Source organism: Lissotriton vulgaris, chromosome 5 (genome assembly GCF_964263255.1).
Source record: "Lissotriton vulgaris chromosome 5, aLisVul1.2, whole genome shotgun sequence".
In the NCBI taxonomy this organism is placed as follows: Eukaryota; Metazoa; Chordata; class Amphibia; order Caudata; family Salamandridae; genus Lissotriton; species Lissotriton vulgaris.
The window spans coordinates 144,336,474-144,350,350 of record NC_141693.1 but is presented as its reverse complement, the minus strand read 5'-3'; the positions used below and the strand labels follow the sequence as shown (position 1 = coordinate 144,350,350).

The following is a 13,877-nucleotide window of genomic DNA, read 5'->3' as shown; positions in this document are numbered from 1 at the left end:
CAGAGTGTCTAATGGTGTGTCTGGGTCTCTTTGAACTTGATTGTGTCTACTAGGTCCTTGCTGCCTGAGTGCTGTGTTTTTCAGTCTGTGTGTTTGGTTGACACCAAGGGTGCCAAAATGCTTCTCTTTTGACTTTTTGCTGAATGTTAACCTCCAACTGTCTGATAGTTTCTAGTGGTCTGTGTCTAATTTGATCTTTGTCTCTAAATATGTCTGTTATTCTTTGCACTGTCTAATACTGTTTGTTGATCTGCTTGTTGATCTGTTTTTACTCCACAGTGTGTGTCTTAGTCACCCATTTTCTGATAGTATCCACTGGTGTCTATGCGTCTGGTGGTAGTCGTTGAGTTGGCTTGTTTGTGGTTGATAGTCTCTGTCATGTCTAGGTGTATGACAGTGTGTATTATTGACCCAGTGCTTTGTAGAAAACTTTGCAATTTGGATGTCTGACATTACTGCTGATTTCTAATATCAATGGCTAAACTCTTGATGTCCTTGTGCTTTAATGTTTATTGGTCTCTGGGTAGATGGTAGCGTATGTTAACTTTTGGTGTTTGATGGTAGATTTAGTCATTCTGTGATAGTGTTTGTTGGTCTCTGAGTCGCTGGTAGCGTATATTACCTTTGGGTGTTTGATGGTGGGTTTAGTCATTGTGTGATAGTGTTTGTTGGTCTATGGGTAGCTGGTAGCGTATATTACCTTTGGATGTTGGATTGTGGGCTTGGTCATTGTATGATAGTGTTTGTTAGTCTCTGGAGGTGTTTGATGGTAGGTTTAGTCATTGTGTGATAATGTTTGTTGCTCTCTGAGTCACTGGTAGCGTTTATTACCTTTGGGTGTTTGATGGTGGGTTTAGTCATTGTGGGATAGTGTTTGTTGGTCTCTGGGTAGCAGGTAGCATATATTACTGTAATGGTGTTTGTTGGTCTCTGGGTGTGTTTGATGGTAGGTTTAGTAATTGTGTGAGTGTTTGTTGGTCTCTGGGTAGCTGGTAGAATATATTACCTTTGGGTGTTTGATGGTGGGTTTAGTCATTGTGTGATAGTGTTTGTTGGTCTCTGGGTAGCTGGTAGCGTGTATACCTTTGGGTATTTGATCGTGGGCTTTGTCATTGTGTGAGAGTGTTTGTTGGTATCTGGTAGCATATGTTAACTTCGGGTGTTTGATGGTGGTTTAGTCATTGTGTGATAGTGTTTGTTGGTCTCTGAGTCGCTGGTAGCGTATAATACCTTTGGGTGTTTGATGGTGGATTTAGTCGGTGTGGGATAGTGTTTTTCGGTTTCTGGGTAGCTGGTATCATATATTACTGTGATAGTTTGTTGGTTTCTGGGTGTGTTTGACGGTAGGGTTAGTAATTGTGTGACCGTGTTTGTTGGTCTCTGGGTAGCTGGTAGCATATATTACCTTAGGGTGTTTGATGGTTGGTTTAGTCATTGTGTGATAGTGTTTGGTGGTCTCTGGGTAGCTGGTAGCGTGTATACCTTTGGGTATTTGATAGTGGGCTTAGTCATTGTTTGATGGTTTGTTGGTCTCTGGGGATGTTTGCAGTGGTGTAACACGGGCCCCCGTAACCCCCAAGCTCCAGGGGACCCCTCAGCACGGTAGTCTGTCTGAAGAGCTCCCAATTGAGTCTGGAGGGAGCCCCTCCACATACTTTGCAGGGGGGTGGGGGGGCTCAAGTTTTGTTACGCCACTGCCCTGATGCTGATGTTAGGCCCTGAGCCGATGCATTCTAAATCTGTGTCACTCTTGAAAATTACTAAAGCGCAACTCATTGTCATACAGCCTGGCTCTAATCCAAGATTTATGCCTTGATACCACTTTCTGCAGAGATACAATTGTCTTTTTTGCTTGTTTCTGACTGGTTCACAAGGCACACATGGGCTCTCAGGATGCTGATGGGGATAGAATGGATTTCTCTCGCCTCATTTCACAAATTATGCTTTGTATCTAGTTCTGCAAAGTGTAAGTGTGCCAGATACATCCTCTGGATCTGGACACATGAGCAACCAACATGATCACTTTTGTGGTGGTGATTTGGAGGGCAGCGGAGACACTAGAACTTCGGTTGCCTGCAATAGTGGCAAAAAGGAAAGTTCTGACTGACTTTATAATGAGGTCTCTTTGTCAGACCCACTGTCTCTGTCAGTAAATGAAGCCCTTACCAATGGTTTGATGGCTAGCTAGACCAACAGAAGTTAATGCATGGCAGTCAGTCGACCTGTGGCTAGGGGACATAGACTTGATCCCAGTGATCCTAGCTTTCTGCCTAAACACTAGAGCTTGATTGGACAGACATTGACAATTAAGGTCGACCCAAAATCTTTCCCAAAGTAATTGATTATTTTGTGAAGAGAATGTTTACATCAGCTAGCCTGGTCCTCCGATCAATTGATGTGGTTTGCTTGTTGGGCAAGTACACACATTCGTTATGGGACATGGCCAGCAATGGGTTACCGGTAGTCTCTGTGGACCCTACGGCTTCACTGGCCAATATGATACAGGGCAGCCAGGATTGGGCAAAATATGTACCCCAGGATAGCCACCAGTGTTGTGCTCAGACAGCATGCCTGAACTGGGTTGTTTGGATTTTCCTGTATTGCGCACTCATCCTTAATTGATATTCCATTGATGTTTTATAGCTCTCTAGATCAAAGGCTTGAATAGTTCAAGGACCATTGTGCCACCTCCGCATCCTTGAGTCTATTAACGCCTGCAAAACAATTTCTGCTTCAGTGAAAGAAATTCAATGGTTCCACTAGGGCAGGGTTCTTTAAGCTGGGGGGCCTTAAGTGATCCCCAGCTTAGCCGAAAGAAGCATTTTGCTCATAGGGGTGCCTTGATTTAAGTGAAAGAAAATGAGCTGTAGTTAGCTGATCTGTAATGGGCCGTCACAAACATCTTTTGTCATGTATATGATATACATGACAAAAGATGGCTTTCCTGTTTTCAGTCTCTATTTTTGGTGAATTCTGGTAGGGTTTTTTTCAGTGTTTTCAATACCTTAAAAAACAGTGGTTATCAGTGGTTAAACATTTTCCCACCATTAAAAACAATAGAAACAGTGTTTTCTGGTGTTTATGGAATGTTTTGCTTTTAATTATTGCTTGCTTTTTGTACTGATGTGTATCCACAGGGTCTATGAGGTACAAATACATTTTTACAAATCAAATTTACGGTAGTACACCATACAATCCTACTTTAGTAAGTCTGTGGTCATGCGCTCTCTCTCTTTCCTTTCTATGTATTTGTTTATCTGTGAAATGCCCTCTCAACATTGGCACTTGAGACGGGCAAGACCAAAACAGCCAGTACACAATTTGCTAGCTCTGGCCAATGACATAGCTTTCGAAGCCAGTACTGTTGCACCTGAAGATTGCGATTCTCTAGAACATGTTCTACACCATATGCGTTGAATTGGGCACATATGCCCTCAGTTATTGAAGTAGTCCAAAATGAAGCAATACTTTTCAAAGTCTGGAGAAAATTCAGAAGGGATCTAGAACTTGTACAGAGTACCTCAGTGAGGCTTCATTAATTTCAAATGCCATTGTTGGTAATGGGACATTTCTATGCATCATTACTAGCCATTTCCCATAGACTGTAAAATAACATTTCCTGAATTGCTCAACATTTCTTTGTTTACCAAGTATCATGACATGCAGCATGTTACAGTGCCAAAGTCACTAAAAGTGTCGCCCAGCCTACTCTCAAGGAGATGTCTCAGATCTACACCAATTACGCTGAACACTTGGTAGACTAGGGTGTTTTCAGCCTCTAGTATTTTGATTATGTCCACTACATCAGTTATGTATTCCTGTAAAACCTAAGCATTCAGTAGACTGTACTTTTTTCAAATCACTATCAATATGTGACCAAAGATCATCACATTTCTTGCCTTTGGCATCATTACTAAGCAAAAATTCTGTAAACGGTCGCCACATGGATAATATAGCATTTACAGCCTCTTGGACTGAGAACCACATGCTAAATGACACAGTTAGGATGACTCTTTCTTTGATGCCACACAAAGCACGAAATGAGAAATATTTGTACTTTAGTACTGGGCATACCAAAACAGTGCACCAGAATGGACTACAAAGTCAATGACTTTCTTCATTAACTCTGAAGATTGTAAATATGCTTTCAGCATACCATCTAGCAAGTGACAAGGATCTCTTACAGGGAAGCACTTCAGCTCAGGTATCGATTTTGACAGGTCATCATATAACATTTTCATATACCTAGCTGAATTACTGCAAATACAAACAATATCACTCCAATCTTTATTGAACCTGGTATGAACTTTTTTTTGCAGCAGCATTCCAAGTGATACTGCGTTCCATGCTTACCAAACGTCTGGTGTCATTTTTTCACCACTATCTCAGTTGCTTGGTAAAAACACGCTTTTCACAAATATTACTGTCGCTACACCTTGCAATGAATATTTAAAAGCCTGGAGTGTTTGGCAATGCATCTACAATAAATAATGACTCACTAGAAAAGGGGACTGATGTTTCAAAGGATTTCAACCACTCGCTGTGGGTAAATGTGATGGTATATTTTAAGAAAGATTCTTATGAAACTAGCCATTATACCTATCCGTGAAATCAAATGTAGCAAAATATCAAATATGATTTTGATATTTCCTGATTCTCTACAGTTTATAAAATTACTAAATAAGACCTAAACATGCTTCTAAACACAATCTTTAGACCAAAGACCACAAAACTGAAAAAGCAGATGGAAGAAGAAACAATATTTTAGTGACATCCCTAAACCACAAAACTAAAGCAGAATAATGTTAGCCTAGTCTGTCTTGCAGCTGCCCTGTATAACAAAGTTACATTGTATTGGCCCCTTCAGGAAGAAATAAAAATTAATCTTTCACTGATCTTTTCCTTTCTTTGAATGGCACTTAGTTTGTGGTTGTGAAGGTGTTTTTTCAGTGTTTATATGTTTACACTGGTGATTGCTATTTTCCTCTCGGTAGGGTTTCATCAGTTAATATAGGTTTAAACCTAACCAGATAGCGTATGTATATCATAGCCATAGAGTAAATGTCAAAAGGGAAAGGATATTCTTCAAATCCCCAAACCCTTTTTCTAATAATCACACTGTGGATATTTTCACACGTTAGTGAGGTCTGCCTGCCCAGAATAATATGTTTGGCAAACACATATTTAGTTGTATTCTTAAAACTGTAACAGAACTTAACTACAATGTTTAAGTTAGGCGAGACATATTTGAACATTGCCAGTTTAATTGAATATGTGTGAAAAATTCTGAGAGGATCCCCAATTTTTATATTTTCACTTGTGGTGTGTGCAGATTTAAAAAGTTCACTGCACTAGGAGCTTACATACAGACAACACCATACCTCTCAACTGGTTGTACAGCTATAAGCCCAGTCGTTTTGCGGCATGATCACAACGCTGGTTGGAGTCCTGCAGGAAAGCAAGGACAGCAGCCTTTCATTTCCTCCTCCCTTGCTAAACCAGCTACCAAGCCACTATAGTTTGCCCTTAATGACCTATGCTTGATCAGCAAAAGATAGGATCCAACATCTCCTCTCCAGCTGGAGATAGCCATGTTGGTCACATGGATCTTGATTATTGCCCTTCCCTTCTTTTCCTCCCCAATCCATTGTTCCCCATACCAGAATGCCTTTCTGAAGTGTTCTTTGCAATCCTGGTGTAGGAGGTAAAACCTTTCCACTGTAAAGGTGCCATTGAACGTTTTCCAGACTCTGAAAGAGATAAATGGTGCTATTCATATTGCTTCCCTTTTCTGAAGAAAAATGGTGGACTTAGGCCTATATTGGACCTGTGCCAACTAGATGCCTTACAACTCTAGACCCTGGATAGTGCCCTTTAACTTACCGGTCACATATTGAAAAACCCATCCTGCAGCCCCACAGGTGTTACTTGTAGTTCAAGGTGGGCAAAGACCATTTTAAGTTTGGTGTGTTTCTCTTTAGCTTTACCTTGGCTCCTCAAATGTTCACACAAGTGATGGTTGTAGTGTCTGGGTATTATCGGAGGTTGGGTGTACATGTGTTTCCATACCTCGACAACTGGCTACTGAAGCTGGCCTCACCACAGTCCGTTTTAGACCACCTCAATACCACTGCTGAACTCCTAGCATTTATGAGGTTCACAATAAGTGAACCAAGGTCCCATATGAGCAATCTGCAAGAGTTTCCTTTCATTGGGGCAGTTCCAGGCACAGTGAATCAAAGCCTTTCTTACACAGGAGCGAGTCCTGGGCATTTAGGATATGACTTGAATGCTTTGGGATCTCAGTGAGGATGACACTGAACCTCATGTATCCTCCTTCTTCTGAATGCCAGGTGGCACATGCAGTTGAATCTCAGACCTCAGTGGGTCCAGCATTCAATCTGCCTCTCCCATTCCATTAAGATCTCAAGAGGTGGTGCAGGCTCTGCTGGTGACTGACCTACACCAGTCTGACCTGCAGCAGGCTCCCTCCCTTCCCCACTTATAGTTCACAGTCGAACCAAACATATTGCTGCTGCCTTCGGAGGCCATCTAGGGGAGTTGGGATAAGAGGCCCTGCTCCCTATCACATTTATGGGGCATCTGGTAGCTCATTTAGCTTTAAAGCTTCTTTGGCATTCATCGAAGGGCCCCCCGCTAGCATTACTCAACAACTCTCTTGCTACCGGAGTGGTCCCATCTTCCTTCAAGCAAGCTGCCGTTTTACCAATTCTGAAGAAACCCAATGCAGACCCCACCATACTCAGCAATTACAGACCTATATCCCTCCTCCCCTATTTAGGCAAGATTCTGGAAACTTACGTGACCCGCTGCCTGAGCTCTTTTATAGAACAATCATTGTTTCTGGATCCTCAACAAGCTGGATTTAGACCCCTCCATTCCACCGAGGCGGTCATAGTGGCAGTCATGAACACCCTCAGGAAAGGAGCTGACAAGAACATCGCTCAAGCCCTTGTCCTATTGTATCTCTCGGCGGCATTCGACACGGTCAATCACACCATCTTGATCGACCGTGTCTCCAACGCCGGTATCCAAGGAGTGGCCCTTGACTGGCTTAAATCCTTCCTCCACCAGCGCTCACAGTCCGTCCACCTCTCCACCTTCTCTGCGCCCTATTCTCCCCTTCACTGTGGTGTCCCACAAGGCTCGGCACTATCCCCTCTTCTTTTTAATTTATATCTCCAACCACTGTTAGCCACTCTCCGCAACTTCCCGGTCACAACTTACAATTATGCCGATGATCTGCAGTTAATTTTTCCTTTCGAGTCCCTCCCCTCTTCCTGCACTAACTTCCAGTCCACTATGCTAACCATAGCTGAGTGGATGTAGCACAGCCACTTAAAGTTAAACCCCACCAAGACTGAGCTCGTCTTGGTGGGTGGCCCCAATCACCCATGGAATGCCTCCTTTTGGCCTACATCTCTGGGGACGGCACCCATTCCTGTGAGCTCAGTCAAAAGCCTGGGGGTGACCATCTCCCAAGATCTTTCTATGAGACCCCACATCAACGCGGTAACTTCTGCCTGCTTTTTCCATCTCAGGCGAATTCGCAAGATCAGTAGGTTTCTGAACAAAGAAGCCCTGACCCAGGTAGTCATTGCTCTCATTACCTCCAGGCTTGACTACGCCAACATCTTGTACGCAGGAATTCCTGCATGTCACCTTCATCGACTTCAGTTGGTGCAGAACCAAGCTGCCCGCTTGATTTTCTGCCATCCCAAACACCAGCACGTCACCCCCCTACTCCGCAGTCTGCATTGGCTCCCTGTCTCAAAACGGTGTATCTTCAATCTGGCATGTACCACCTTTAGGGCCCTAGAGGACGCAGCCCCTAAGTTCATTTCATCAGCCTTGTCCCGTCATATTCCTGCCAGAGCTCTGCGCTCAGCATCTCTGAATCTCCTTGAGGTCCCCAGATTTAAAAGAAAAAGGCACGGTGGCCTGAGCTTCTCTGTTCTGGCTCCCGCCACTTGGAACTCCCTACCCCTCTCTCTCCATCTCTGTCCTAAGTACGATAGCTTCCGTACTCTCCTAAAAACTCTGCTCTTTCAAGCGGCATATGATTAATCCCCCTTTTCCTGGATCACCGCAATCTTTATCAAGAGCGCCAAGAAACCGATGGTGATAGTGCGCTGTATAAATATTTTTAATAGAATAATAGAATAGAATAGACTCGTACAGCTCCTCACAGACAACACAACCACCATGTGGTTCCCAGAGGTGGCTAGACCAAGTTAACATCTCTGTGGTCGCTCACCACTTAGTGGAACTGCTGAATACCTGGACAGACCAACTGAGAAGGTGTCAGGCAGACTACGAGTCTCACCTCCATCCCAAGGTGGCCCAGGTTATCTTTGACCAGTGAGTTCACCCTGACTAGAGCTTTTCACCCTCTTCCACAGCGTTAAATATCAACAATTGTGATGTTTGAAGTTTCCTCCAAGACATTCTCTTGGAGACACATTGCAGATGGAATAGAACAAAGGACTCCAGTGTGGGTCTCCACTGCTTTCTCCTGCCACAAGTGCTGAAGATCATGATGGACCGGATGCTAGTCACCTTAATCATTCCAGCCAGGAGTGTGTGGTACCTGTGGTAAAAATGTACCCTTCGATTAGGTTATCACTTTGGGAAGACCTTTCTCAAAAACAGGGCAGGGTCCTGTATCCGAGTCTCCACAACCTACACATCCATTCATTGATGTTGAATGGTAATACTTGAATGCGTTGTATTTACTGTGTGTGGTGTTTGATGCCATTATCACGGCCAGGCTCCTGTCCACAAAGTCCATCTGTACGGGAGAAATTCATTATCTGGTGTTTAGCCCGAAATACTGACCTCTTACATGCAAAACTCTGTGTCTAGGACGCGCATCAGCACGCGGACACAGACGACAGGCGCCCCCGCACCTCTGTAGTTTCAATTTCCACCCTTGTGTTGTTTTTCTTTAGTTTTGGTATAATCGCAGCACCTGTGCTTTACTTTTGATGATATAAGTAAAGCGCCGGTGGGGCGATTATACCAAAAGTAAAGAAATAGAAAAACACATCTATTGCTTTACTTTTGGTATAATCGTGGAACCCGCGCTTTACTTTTAAAATTAAAAGTAAAGCGTGGGTGCCGCGATTATACCAAAAGTAAAGAAATAAATTTGTGTTCTATTTCTTTACTTTTGGTATAACCGTGACACCCGCGCTTTACTTTTAATGTTACAAGTAAATGGCGGGTGCCGCGATTATAGCAAAAGTGGATTGAATGGCCCCCAGAAGGTCAGATAGTGTGTTTTTTTTGGACAATACCCTGTCCAGTGTGAATTCTGCAGATTCAGCATGTATGACAGGAGCGTTTGCCAATGGCACAATCATCTATCTCGTTTGATTGGGCTGATCTGGCACCTTGTCTTTCCCCATGATGTCGCCACTTCAGTGCAAAGGTCTGGCCCTCCTGCATACCAGCTGAGCAAGGTGTACCCTTCAAATCGAAGTATGGGGTTCCTATATTGTGCTAGCGTAGTATTTCTTTTAGGCATATACCGTATATCTTGCAAAGACTAGGAGGTATCTATTCCTGAGGTACATGTTATATCCGGTTACGTGTGTCCTGGGGTCCAGGAGCCAGGTGTCTGTGTTAAGTGTCTCCTGCAGTGGGAGATAAGGGCCCACAGCAAATCTCTAGGGCCCAGCAATTGCTCCCGTCTGGGCCAGAGCAACTCAGATCCCTGGTCGCAGTGCATGGGCTTTGCCTTCCCCCTCTTGGATGTTTCAGGCCAACGGGCTTTAGGTATAGGCAAGGCTGAGGGTTGGAAGCTATTGGATGGCACGTGGCAGGAGTTTCCCTCCTATCCGTCTCACTCCTTAACGCCAGGTATGCAATAGTACTGACTTGTGCACACGTCAATTATTATACTGTACAATATCGACAGTTGAATCATATACAAAACAACTCGAAGACAAAGAATGTTGATATAGTTTTGATTGCTGTAATCTTCAATTCAGATTTTTAATTTGCAACGCCCAGCCAACACGTGTTTCGTCAGGGTGATATACTCTCGACTTCGTCAGGGCTCTAAAATGTACAATGGCTACAGGTTACATACATGTACCAACACTACATAAGTTACAAATTCATTTATCACAATAAAACGTGTAATGATAAATGTTAAAAAATATATAGTGCAGACTAGAGAGGGGTATTTACAACAAATTCTTTAGACCTGGCCTTTAGAAAAGCCACTTTATCTCACCCAAAGTGACCTACATCAACTGTATATTGATGTAGCTGACATGCACGTTGGTAGTCACAGTAACCCAATTTAGCTGATGTGCATTTCACACAGTCACCTGATTATGTCCGTGACCCAGTGAACACCCAAATAGAAAACCTTCACCCAGAAGGAAGTATCAGAGAGAATGACCTAAAGTCTAATGATAATGAGTCCAGCCCGACCGTGCTCTTTACCCAAATGGGCAGCGATATTCCAATATTTGTTGCAATATTTCTATGCTGTAGGGGGTATCAACAACATGATGACCACGTAAGTATAATGTTTATACATAACATATGTGAAAAGTCACCAAAAAGATTTGTCACATTATCCAAAGAGAGAGTCTCACCTCTCCGCCGGTTGTACTTCCGTCCTGGCTGCCAGGCTCGAACGGATAAAAGATCATCACCGCTTATATCCAGCAGCTTATATCCAATATTGATGTTTTAACGTTGTGAGGCACTGGAAGGGAGAAGGATGTAGCTACTGTTATCTCTAATATTCTATATAAGTAAGTATTCTATATAAGTAAATGCATTGACTAAAGATAATTGGTGTTTGGCCTGTATTACACCTAGGTATAGCCAGATAAGTTCATATTTCTATTTTATGAGAATCATTTAAAGAAATTCATTTGCCAATGGGACTGAATAACATTCCTGCTCATAGGCTAAAGTTGCCATGAGAATTGTATCGAGATAGTAAATAAAGCTAAGTTTTATGTATGTAAATGAGTTTCTTTAAATGATTCTCATAAAATAGAAATATGAACTTATCTGCAGGACAACCCTTTGGAAATGATTATTTTTTTGGACAGTGTCACTAAACATCTACTTGTAAATCAAGCCTCTATATTTAGTGGTCAATTAGTTTTAAAAGTGATCTATTTGGCAAGTTTAATTTGTATTCATAGATTACCATGGAAACTATATAATTATGTTTTATCCGCTAATAGGTGGAAATGTGCACAGCAGATATGAAAGAAACAGTTACGGTACTAGGAAACCTGCCTATTATGTGTTTTTGTGTGTCGACTTTACTCTTATTTGTTTAGCATTCATTATTTCAAAGAATTGTGTAATAGTAGAGCAGCAATTACCATTGTAATTGAAAAATGATTTCTTTCAGATTTGCTCCCAGTTGAGCGAAAGACTTGAAAAACAGCAGTCTGCAAATAAAACTGAAATTGAGAAAATTCGGGTAAGCCATTGCATTTCTTGACTACATAATTTCGTTTATGTAATAAGCCTACTAAACTCGTATTTTCTGGTTTTGTTCATAAATGCCCGCTGGTTTAACTAAAGTTGCTTTCCAAACGTGTAATAGATTATATTTTCGGCAGATTTCTAATTTATAGAAATATCCTCAGGCATCGGTCTGGTCTGGCTCACACACTTCATGGGAGTATCCGCTTTCATGCTCTCTTCCTCATGTGCTGCTTCTCCTCTCACATCCCCACCTTCCCTGTGTTGCTCCCCCTCCAAGCTTCTCATTGCATTCCCACCCAACTGAGCTTTTTAGGGCTCGCACCCTGCGTTGCATTGCGCAGCAGTACTCGCGCAGGCGAGAGCCCTTTTGTCCGGGGTTTGAAAACGGACCCTGGATTCGCACATGCTTGTGCGTGTGCTTTTCCTTTTGGGTTCTGTGATTGGGCTTTGCTTGCGTGTTTTTTTCAAATAGAGCACGCAATAGGCCTAAAGGCAGGTGCATTGCTCCGCCCATGGCCTATTGGTGTCTGTTACGAGCACCAAAGCCCATATGTTTTCAATTATCCTGCCCAGACACAGGCGCGATAATTGAAAACATATGGCTTGCAGTGGCGTGCACGCACCACTTGTGGGTGTGGTTTTTTTTTTTTTTTTTTTTACAATTGCGATCGCTTTCGCAATCACTTTCAGTGCCGTTTTTTTTTTTTCTTGTTTTCATTGTAGAGTGATTGCATCTGGAAGGCTATGGGAATGCGACTTATTTTGTTTTTACTGCTCTGATATGTGCAGAATTTTAATGGAACAAAGAATGTCCTGAGCCTTAATGATTAGTTTGTTGTGGTTCCCTGCTATTACCTGTGTGGCCCTTCTCTTAGTACTGAGTCATCCAGTGCTGGGAGCCACCTCACCAGCACCTGCTGGCAACTTCGAGATATTATGCAGTGGCAGGTGTGGGGTTGAAAGTTGCATTGAACTACGAGTAACTTGTTGAGTTTTGGAACTGTCAATGGGGTGCTGTATGTTACCATAGTTGACCGTAATGAAGCAGTGTGGGGTGGGTGCTGCAAGGATCTGGAGAAGCTACCGTGGAATCGATGCACATCTTTTGACGTGCGGGGAGAGGCGTTTTGGTTGGGAAGAGGAGGTGTTGAGAGAAAAGGCAAGATCTTAAGACTGAGATTGAAACCGGTTTTGGTTGACTCCGGCTTGTGTAAGAAGCCATGCATAATGGTTTGGCGACCGAGGGAATGGTCACCTGGGGAGAGATGGTGGTGTCAGGAGTGAAGGGAAGTTTGTGTGTGGAAGAAGAAATCATTGTGGTGAAAGGAATGTTGTTGAGACAGAGAAATGATGTGGCAGAGCAAAGGGATGATATGGAGAAATAACAGAAGACTTTGTGGGGTAGGGAAAATAATGGCCGTACAGGGCCAGTTTTTAGGTCTCGCACATCAGACTTTTGCTGGCTGATACCCGAAAACCTATTGATTGAGGACTATGCTAAAACGTTGACCCAACCTGCTGTGTTATCATCCCTCTTGTGCTGGTTCTCTTGCCCAAACACTTGCCCCTTCATACCATGTAGCTCCCTCATCCCTCTTCTCATGCTCATCCATTGCTTAAGCCACATTTTTCTTCTTCTAATTTATACACTCCCTATACCCGCTGCTCCTACCACTTTTTTTTGAGTGCCTAGCAGCTGCAATTTGCTTCCAGGCCACCCCTTTCTAAGAAACAAATGCTATTTGGTGCACTTTATTAAGTTTCGCATACAGACCGCTTTCCACAGTCTGTTCGTTAAAGACGTCTTATGGACTATTCCAAAAATTAGGCTGGCTTAGAGACCGCCCATTGCTTACCATGGATTGGCTTTCTTGTCACACACCTTTTCTTCCTTCTTATTTGATGGCTTTCCTTCCTTGTGCTTTTCCTTCTTCTGAAGCATAGCTTATTTACCATCCTCTTAATTGGATGTCTTGTATCCTTCCACTGGCACATTTAGGAAACTACTTTTTTCTTTTAGCGCTTCTTGAGTGCATGTTTCCTTGTGCTGCTTCCTCCATGGGCCCACATCCTCTGTGTTACCCCCACTCAATCCCCCACCCAACCCTTCTGCACCTATTTTTATTGTTCTAATTTTAATTTAATTTACCCTCAACTGTCTAAAGCTCTTCCATTGTCAGCCAACCCAATAAGGCCTTCACACTTTTTAAGAGTAACCGCCACCTCCCATTTGTTGCTAGGCTTTCAAAACCGCACTTTCACGCAAATATTTTCTAAAATATGTTTACCACTTTAGGTCGTGTCTGCCATCTCGAATCAGTAAAAAAAATAAAAAATTAAGATTGCATCTGTGTTATTTAGTAGGCGACCACATAGGTGATGCT

At 42.9% G+C, this 13,877-nt stretch overlaps 1 protein-coding gene across 1 annotated transcript in view; it reads left to right on the top strand.

Moving 5' to 3' along the window:
- Positions 1–13,877, top strand: part of RABGAP1 (RAB GTPase activating protein 1) — a 967,778-nt gene that overhangs the window by 900,642 nt on the left and 53,259 nt on the right. Inside the window, exon 25 of the mRNA XM_086921082.1 lies at positions 11,414–11,485. Within this exon, the coding sequence (XP_086777208.1) occupies positions 11,414–11,485 (72 nt within the window). The remainder of the gene's footprint in view (positions 1–11,413; positions 11,486–13,877) is intronic.